At 35.5% G+C, this 9999-nt stretch overlaps 1 protein-coding gene across 1 annotated transcript in view; it reads right to left on the bottom strand.

The window, feature by feature from the left end:
• Nucleotides 1–6514, bottom strand: part of KIF21A (kinesin family member 21A) — a 79889-nt gene extending 73375 nt beyond the window's left edge. Inside the window, exons 1-5 of the mRNA XM_011927549.1 lie at nt 6295–6514; nt 5985–6167; nt 4141–4290; nt 3290–3424; nt 2605–2772 (exon numbers count right to left, since the gene is read on the bottom strand). Coding sequence (XP_011782939.1) covers nt 2605–2772; nt 3290–3424; nt 4141–4290; nt 5985–6143 — 612 coding nt within the window. The 5' untranslated portion in view covers nt 6144–6167; nt 6295–6514. The remainder of the gene's footprint in view (nt 1–2604; nt 2773–3289; nt 3425–4140; nt 4291–5984; nt 6168–6294) is intronic.
• Between the last annotated feature and the right edge of the window lie 3485 nt (nt 6515–9999).

The following is a 9999-nucleotide window of genomic DNA, read 5'->3' on the forward strand; positions in this document are numbered from 1 at the left end:
ATGGGGTTTTCCCATGTTGGTCAGGCTGGTCTCGAACTCCTGACCTCAGGTGATCCACCCACCTTGGCCTCCCAAAGTGCTGGGATAATAGGAGTGAGCCACCGCACCCAGCCCATCTTATTGTATTTCTAGGGATAGATATACTTGCATAGGAATACCTTGTTCAGAGAAATAATACTGATTTTTTTTGCTGTGATTAAAGAAGGTTTTCTTTTTCCATGGGAACTGTATTGCAAAATGAAAATTCACATCTAACTGTTAAACTAACTAAACATTTTATTTTTCATTGAGTTGAGGAGAAGAATTTGTAACATGAATGGACAATTTTCTGGGGACATAACCTGATGCTTTGATAGTTCTAGGGATAACTAAAGTTGTCAATCTTATTTCTATTTCAAAGAATTAGTACTTAGTACTACAGTACTAATATACACATAAGGTATTATATATAGTACTAATATATATGTAACCATGACTTTGTTAGGAAAAACAGACCATGAAGGGAGTGGCAACAGGATCACACTTTGTTGTCATTCCCCCTTTCCAGAGCGGCTACTGTCATAAGCAATGGTAATATTGAGACTCTACTAGATATGTCTCAACATGCCTCAAGAGCCTAAAGAGGAAAACAAAGCAATGGTTTTTGTCTTTTCCTGACAACATAAATGTAAATACCACCATGATTGTATCTCCTAAGAAACGCAAAACAATACACAAAGTCCAGAATCCAGGCATGCCGTTTTACACAACATTCATCCACATGGTTGGACCATCAAGATGAGTATTGGAGTTGGAAGGTCTGGCTCTTTCTAATCAGCCTTGGTTGATAATTTCCCCACAGAAGGGTCATAATCATATAGAAGCAAATATTGGGGGGTGATTAATGGGAGGAAAGCAGACACCACACACTCTGAAACTGCCTTTGCAAAATTCATATCAGTGAGAAAAGCATGACAGTGAGGAAGATCCGACCTAATCCACTCCATCTTGCCTTTAATCTCTAAACTGCCCTTTTTCATTCCTATGCTGGGCTAACTAAAGGAGGAATTTAGTTTATAGTTCAAAGAATTTTGAAAAGATGATAACAACCTTTTCCTGAAACAACCCTTCTTCTTCCCTGGGGACCAGCAAGCCTTTGTAAAACTAACAAATTGGTCACAAGATTATTAGAAATTATGATTTAAGAATCATGCAGCCAGAGGCCACGAGATTCCTAACCTCCCCAGTTGCTCCTATGGATAAGATCACTATTGTAAAACCTAAGATTGGTGTTTGGATATTTTTTCAGACCCTGCATTCTGATGCACCAGCTGGCACCAGGCAGACTGGTAATCTAGCTCAACCAGTTCTGTAATCCCACCTAGGAACAGAAGACAGCAAGAAGAACCCACTGAGACATCCTATGATTTCACCTCCACTCCCCACTCCCTTAGCCCCCTCATTCACCAAATTATACTTTAAAAACCGCAGTCTCTGAATTTTTGGAGAGACTAATTTGAGTAATAAAACTCCAGTCTTCCATTTAGCTGGCTCTGTGTGCGTTAAACTTTTTCTCTATTGCAATTCCCCCATCTTGATAAATCAGCTCTATCTGGGCAGTGGGCAAAAAGAATCCATTGGGTAGTTACAACTCTGATGCTACTGGCGTCACAGAAATTTAGGGATGTCATTACATTTGTGCAGGCACAAATTTCCAGTTTTGTAATGAAGATAATAAGAACATTTTAATGCACAAAACTTTGCTCTAAAATATTTCTTTCCATATAATGAAGCTTTATGCTAACTAAATCACAAGTTTTCCAATCAAAATGCCATCAAGTGGCATGGTATTAAAGTTAATTTTCAATATAACCTAGAAAAAGTATCACTTTTAAAAAATCATTACCAAAAACAATTATAATTTCCAAAGTCAGTAAAACGACTGTCATAAAATATTATCAAAAGGCTACTTTGAAGGTCTTCACCCATGAAATAACTTAATATTAAATCTTGGGCCAAGCGCAGTGGCTCATGCCTGTAATCCCAGCCCTTTGGGAGGCTGAGGTGAGTGAACCGCATGAGCCCAGAAGTTTGAGACCAGCCTGGGCAATGTGGCAAAACCCCATCTCTACAAAAAATACAAAAATGATCTGGGTGTGGTGGTGCTGGCCTGTGGTCCACACTAGAGAGACTGAAGTGGGAAGATCAACTGAGCCCGTGAGGTCAAGGCTACAGTGAGCCGTGACCGCACCACTGTACTCGAGTAGGTGACACAGTGAGACCCTATTTAAAAAAAAAAAAGATAAAAATAAATAAATAAATTGATTTTGACAATATATTGTTAAATGTGGAAAGAATTTTTCAAATAATTTGTATATCTATAATTTTATGCACATACAAATTTTAGTACAACTAAATTTATACACATGAAGAAAATCTGTAATATAAAAAAGAGAAAAAAGCGTGAGGAGATCAGAGATTCAGTGCATTACTAATAACTGTTCTATAATTTTCATTTCTCAGTTCAGTGTCTGAAGGATTTCCATATGGATATTATAAATTACAAAAGACAAAAGGACAATAGAAAAGCTCTGATATATTCTCAGCACAAAGCCTTAATCTTACAAGTCCACAGTTGATAGAAATGCCTTCTTTTGCCCTCTCGCCTGTAGCTCCAGTACGCTTCAATCTTTCTGACCCTGCGAGATCAACAAAATGGAACTTTGCAGTCAGGGTTTCAAATTCATTCATCTGTGCTGATTCAGAAATAATTTTATTATCAGTTGCACTGTCCTGAAATTAAGAAAAATAATTGAATATATTTTATTAATGTAACATTAAATATCCTCCTACTCTACCTTGAGCTCATCCCACATACACATATAGGCACAACCAAATAAATAGGCAGAAAGCCAAATAAATAATATATTCAAAAAATGTCTGCTGGCAATTAGAAATTTAAAGGCAGAAAAAGCCTGGATGTTCAGAACTCAACTATTATCAACTGAGGCTTTGCTTATGCTAATGAAGGGAAAACTACAGCATATAATCCTCAAAAGCAAAGGGTCTCAGGTGATGACATCCAACACATGGCCACAGCATCCTTTTTGGTTTTTCAGACATATATATAATTTTTTATTTCAAAATCTTACATGGCTGACCAGCTTCAACTTAACTAGGATCAGAAGAGGAAATCAGAAAAAGGAATGACTAAATTAACTGAATTTGGCTCAAATATATTCTCACAGAATTCATGTGGTTTTGGGGAGATAAAAATTGAAAGTTTAAGAAATTAGAACTGATAACTCACAGCATCAATTTGGGGACACACTCTGGTTTGACACACATGAATGGTAAAAATGGCATGTGAACGAGAGCTCTGAACATTCATCTGGGTACTGGCAGTTGTCCGGGATAAAGCACCCAACTTCAAACACTGCATCATCTGAAAAAGGGGAAGAAACAAAGGACTTTACTTCATCAATAAACAAGATACTATACAATCTAAAGTCTGAGGTAATGGCTAAAACCCACCATGTTAAGGGATATAAAAGATGTGGAATTTCACATTACTAGTTTAGTTACAGGCACTTTTTGAGATGAACTTCTCAGTATAATAGTGTATTATTTTTTAAATAGAAGAAAACACTGAGATTCCATTGTTTGCCATTTGCTGACATTTGCAGCTTCCATTCCAAAACTGTTACAGTAGAACACTCTGGTACAAACTGAGCAATAACTTGAATTATTCAGGCTCTTCTCTAGCTTCTGTTAAAACTATTTTCTGTAATTTTTCTCAACAATGTCCCTCTAGGAGCCATGATACAGTTCTACATAGGTTAAAGCAAAAAGTACAAAAGTATTGTGGTCTCATTCTTCACCATCAATTGTCTAACCCTCTTTCTCTAGCTGTGAATGAAAGCTATTCATAAATTTTCTTAGATTCTTTTGATGCTATGACAAATATGCTGACTTTATCATAACCCTGATATTTTTATACTAATATTCTGATTTTTAAAATGTGAGGAAAGACAAGATTTTAATTCCATGTCATGCTTCAGGATATAAATTTCATATCTTGATCTTAAGCAGACTATCAGCAAAGCTCACTATTTAAACAAAGCCAGCTATGCTCTGTTTTAACTACAATATAAATATTACCTCTGATTCTGTATTCACAGTACGTGTTGTAACGCCCACAGTATAAATTCCTCCAGTTGAATCTTCATGAATTCTTATACTTGATTTTTTATTTTTTGCATCAATATCACGAGTGGTATCAAATAAGTCAAGGACCTCTTCATTATAGAGCTATCAAAAAAATATTAGAACTCTAATTTTAGCAGAAATTGTCTGGGTAGTTGTCATAACAACATATTACATAATGTTTTCCTTCATACAGATTTTTAAAGTACTTCAAAGTGACACATATTTTTTCAAAATAACACATAAAAATGAATGAGGCTATTATTACAACAATTACAAGCAAATGCCAGATTTATTTACAAGAGTAAAAACAGTAAGTGACTTAATCATGACTAATGGGTTGAGAACTAGCTAAAATGATCTAATAATCCTTTGCAAGAGATAATTAAATATTTACAAATACAAGCAAACCCTAGAAACATGTGCCAAATGTAGACAAATCTTAAGCTTCAGAATATTTAAAGAATTTTTACTACTTCAGCTAAAAACATATTTCCTATTGCCCTGAAACTTTTGTTAACGAGTTGAAAAATTAACACTTAGCATGTTTGCAAGGTCAGCAACAGTATTAGTGTTCCTGTACCAATAGAGGCTGAAGAAACCCAGATACCTCCTTAAAAGAGGATACACACACCTGTTTTTCTATCAATATGTTTTAAAGTTACAATGCCCAACATCATTTTAGAGGGTGAAAGGGAAGATGGAATAACACTGTTTCTTTTCTTCTTTTACCATCATTTACTTTCCTTGGGAACACACAGTTATATTCTCTTTGGTTTTTACTAAATAAGAATGTCCATTAAAACCAGCAGAAAAAAAAAAAACAGATATTAATTTTTCTATTTTGTGCTACACAATGCTGAGTAAAATGTTTCATCAATGATGAAAATGATTAGCTCATGGATCAGGTAATTTAGACTAAATTCTCTTTGCACCAAGAACCCAGAATTATGCCACTGTCCACCAAAGTGCAATATTGGCTCAAATCCTAGATGTCCTCTTAGTGTTACTTTCCTTCTATCACACTAGACAGTCTAAATTAATCCAAAGCCACCACCACCTTTGGACATTATATCAAAACATCTGTCTACCTACACAAGGATAATAATTTCTTCAGCCAGATAAGTGCTACAATCTGAGACCTATGATTTCTCACATACTTCCCCTACTTTTGGCCTTAGTCATTAAGTTCCTACCACTTCGTAAGCCTGTCTAAATTACAACAGTAATTAACATTTATCTATTGATAAAAATAAGTACTCACACCTGTAATCCCAGCACTTTGGGAGGTAGAGGCAGGTGAATTGCTTGAGGCCAGGAGTTCAAGACCAGCCTGGGCAACATGGCGAAACCCCATCTCTACTAAAATTACAAAAATTTGGCCGAGTGTGGTGGCGCACGCCTGTAGTCCCAGCTACTCAGGAGGCTGAGGCACAAGAATCTCTTGAACCCAGGGGCAGAGGCTGCAGTAAGCCGAAATAGTGCCATTACACCCCAGCCTGGGTGACAGAATGAGACTCTATCTCCAAAAAAAAAGGGGGGGGTTCTTAAATAAGCAATATTAATTGTTATTTTATTCTATGGACACTGGTCAAGTGTTTATAATCTTAAACTCAAACATCACTTCCTACAAGTAAGGAAAATTTATTTCTATTATCTAATGTTAATTTACTCAAACAACATTTATTGAGTACTATCTTCAAAGCACTGTACTAGAAGCCAACAGTATAAAATCATGAACACTTACGGTCTATAAAAACAAACTTTAAAAGAAATTAATGCCAAAATTGGATTATTACCTCTAAGAATTGGGCATTCACTTTAAAATCTGGAGGAGGAAGCCCATTTTTAATTGCTATGTGTTTTTTTTCTTCAATACTCTTAAAAAGATGTTTAACAGCTCGAGAAATAATACCCTGTTCTTCCTCAACAATGTTAACATCAAAGCCTGTCCCCATTGTGTATGTTTTACCAGCTCCAGTCTAAACAAAAGAACAGAGAAAGATTAGTGTTCAACCTTAACATAACCTTCAGAAACAAAAATGAAAGCGCAACTGAATTAACATTTCTGACAAGTTTCAACTCCTATGAAAATAATATGGCACTTACTTGTCCATAAGCAAAAACTGTAGCATTGTATCCTTCGAAGCAACCTTCAATTAGTTTTTCTATACATTGAATGTAGATCTGCTCTTGCTGGGAGTCAATGTCAAATACATAGTCAAAAGTAAAAGCCTTATCTTTCCCTAGGAAGACCTGAGGCTCTCCCGGTGTGACAGATGTACAAATATGGCATCCTTCAATCTTCTCTTTGGCAAGCTGTGGTCTTATTCTGTGAGAAATAATCAGGAAAGAAAAAAATAAAATAAATGCAAAAAAAAAACCTCTCAAAAAATAGGACTTAAAAATTCTTGGCCAAATCTTTTTTAAAACTCTAATGTAATTACCTAATGCTTATTCAGTTGAAAAGTTTAAATAAATTGAATTATAATGAATCAATTTCAGTATATGAGATGACTTTCTTAATTTCAATGAGTTACTTAACAATCCCCCAAAATCATGAACAAGAGTAAAATGTATCCTAAAATTAGATACTTATCCAAGTGGATACGTTTCCTCTACTCTGTAAGAGGTAGATACTCAATCCAAGAAATTCTGCTACCAAAGTGCTATTTGCTATTATTATTGTTTTAGATTTTTTTCTCTTTATTTCCAGTGGTAATAGTATGGAAAAATAAAAAAGCAAGGACATTTATTTATCTTAATGTCTTGATGCTCTTGACTCGTCTTTTTTGCTAACTCTTCACCAGTGGTTTCTGAACCTATTTGACCATTATGTTCTGTCACAGTAACATGTTTAAGCATATTCCCACAACATATATATATTCATTTATAAATAATATTCATGTTCTACCATATTGATTTGTCATATACTGAAATATTGTCATCTCTCAGTTTCCATGAAAGATTGGTTTCACAACTCCCCATGGATAACAAAATCCACAGATGTTCAAGTCTCTGACATAAAATGATGCAGTATTTGCATATAACTTACACACTTATTCTTCTGTATACTTTAAATCATCTCCAGATCACTTATAATACTAATACAATGTTAAGCTATATAAATAGTTGTTATACTGCATTATTTAGAGAATAATAAGAAAAGAAAGTCTGTACATGTCCAGTACACATGTAACAATCCATTATTTTTTCTGAATATTTTCAATCCACAGTCAGTTGAATCTGTAGTTGTGGAACCCCTGAATATGGAGAGTCGATTGTATATATAAAAGCAGAATTTTAAAAAGAAATAAATTAGAAATAAATATAAATGAAAGCTCTAATATCTTCTCTCCAAAACAGTGAATTATTATGAGTTGCCTTTCCTCCACTTGGAGGATCACTGCACTACACCCACACCACATCCTCGCGCATCCACTTGAATACAATACCTTCCTGTCTGTCTTCTCTCTCAAATTTCAAAACCTATTTTCAAAGAAGAAAAGTAAATATGAAGATATGTTCATAACAGAACAAACCAAAATCTAGTCCTATTCTGTAGGCTCTATAAACAGGACACAATATTCTGGAATAGATACCACTCACTTACTGTACCTAAGTTTTTAAAGAGATTCCCTACTTGCCATGGTGAAAGAGAAGCAGTTTAAGGAAGAAAGGCAAGACAAACACAGATTAAAAATATAAAATGAGGCCAGGTACGGTGACAAGCCTATAATCCCAGGACTTTGGGAAGCCGATTGCTTGAGATGCAGGAGTTTCAGACCAGCCTGGCTGACACGGTGAAACCCGGTCTCTGCTAAAAATACAAAAATTAGCCCAACATGGTGGTGCAGCTGGTAATCCCAGTTACTCGAGAGGCTGAGGCAGAAGAATCGCTTGAACCCAGGAGGTAAAGGTTGCAGTGAGCCACCAAGATAGCACCACTGCACTCCAGCCTGGGCGACAGAGTGAGAATCCATTTCCAAAAAAAAAAAAAAATGAAAAAGAAAAATATAAAATGATCAAGGAACAGATTTTAAAGGAATCTGGTCTCATAGCCTTATTTTCTAAAATTAAAAAAAAAAAAAAAAAACCTCAGGTCAATAGAGGTAAAATACAGGTAAAACAAGCTCAGCTATTTATTAGAGATAAAGCCAAACCCAAGTTCAGATCCCCTAAGTCTAACTCTTTACAGTTCATCAAACTAAAAAGGAAAATAGGAAGAACAGGAATGACAACAGACAGAAAGGACTGAATTTCTGCAAACCTGGTTTTCTAAAATAGAATTTTGTATGCCTCAAAAATATCTTATGTAAATAATATGTTAAGCAAAGAATATGCAACTATTTTTTGTCCTCTATGATACTGGTATTTTTCTTTAATAAACTCTTCAGCTTTGTTTGTTAGCTGTAATAGAATGTACTAATCAATGTGGAGCTGTCCAGGTAATGAGGCAAGAGCAATGGAGTGGCCAGTAGCAGACCCGAGTTTTACTACTTGTCACTCCATAGATATCATGTGGTCTTCTCTCAGAGCACCAGTTTCCTCAACTGTGGAGGAAAACCATAATTTCCAAGATTCCTTTTAGATTCAATAATACTTAACTGTAGATACTGCATTTTAGAAAAGGGAAAGATGGAAATAATACTTGTGTACTGTAATACATATTAAATATTATTGTAGCAAATAAAACAAAGAATTTCTTGTAATTTCTTGTAGCTATGCACATAGACTATAAAAACAGCCCGTGGTAGTAGCAGCTTTGGCTTCCTGGTTCCACAGAACCTAGATGAGTGGTGCTCTCTAAATTAATAATTTTTTGTTTCCAAACTCCTCTTCTCCTACCACACTATATTTAGTCATGTGGAGGAAAACACAGCAAAAACCCCAAGCCTCTTTAGGAAAAATCACCATCTTGATTGTTGCCACACCAGAAATAGGAGAGTCAGAAACAACCTCAATGCCATGTCAATTCCTCCCTCTTCCCTATTCCACCTATCTAATCTAAGAGCTATTCTCCCTGAAATACATCAGCCCACCAAGTTATTTCCCCCCCAATCAACACCACCCTAATGAAGGTCATCATTATCTCTTACTTAGAATATTGCAAAAGTCTTCTAACCAGTCTTCCTGTGTCAACTCTTGCCCTCACTAACCTGTTCCACACACTGTAATATGAGTAATTTGTAAAACAGGAAGTTGGTCAGCTCACTACCCTGCATAAAACCCTTCAGTACATCTCTAAATCCCTCTGCTTTGCCATACTACATCTTTGCATTAAAGGATTTTCACTGGTAGCCATGGTGATGGTTTATTTTAAGCAGCTTCACTACCAGTTATGCTCTCTCTTATTTCTATGCCTCCAACTACATTATTCCCTTTTCCTTGATACTCTTTCCACCCTTTCAATTCCCAACTCCTTTACCTGCCTGAACATTTTTCTTTTGATATCTCGTTTTGGGAGCTCACACAAACTCTGCATTTCAACATAAAGTACTGTCTGCGCTCAGGCTGTTCTCTCTCCTGAAAGCTACCTCATTAACTCCAGGTCTCTGCTTTTTCTACCAGGTTTACGGTTGCTATAGTACTCTGTGAAACTTAACAAATCCCACGTAATAAAAAAGACAAAAATAATAAACCCAGCTCTCTAATGAAAACGAGTACTGGGCTACTACTTAATATCAGTGTGCCATTAATTTTAGGTAAATGATTATAACCACAAGCTAACTTATTTGGCTATTAAGATACTTTAAATTTCATTTCAACATAATAAAGAGAAAAACAAGGTGCCATTTTAATTGCAGATATGAT

Source organism: Colobus angolensis, unplaced genomic scaffold (assembly GCF_000951035.1).
Source record: "Colobus angolensis palliatus isolate OR3802 unplaced genomic scaffold, Cang.pa_1.0 Scaffold726, whole genome shotgun sequence".
NCBI classification, from domain to species: Eukaryota; Metazoa; Chordata; class Mammalia; order Primates; family Cercopithecidae; genus Colobus; species Colobus angolensis.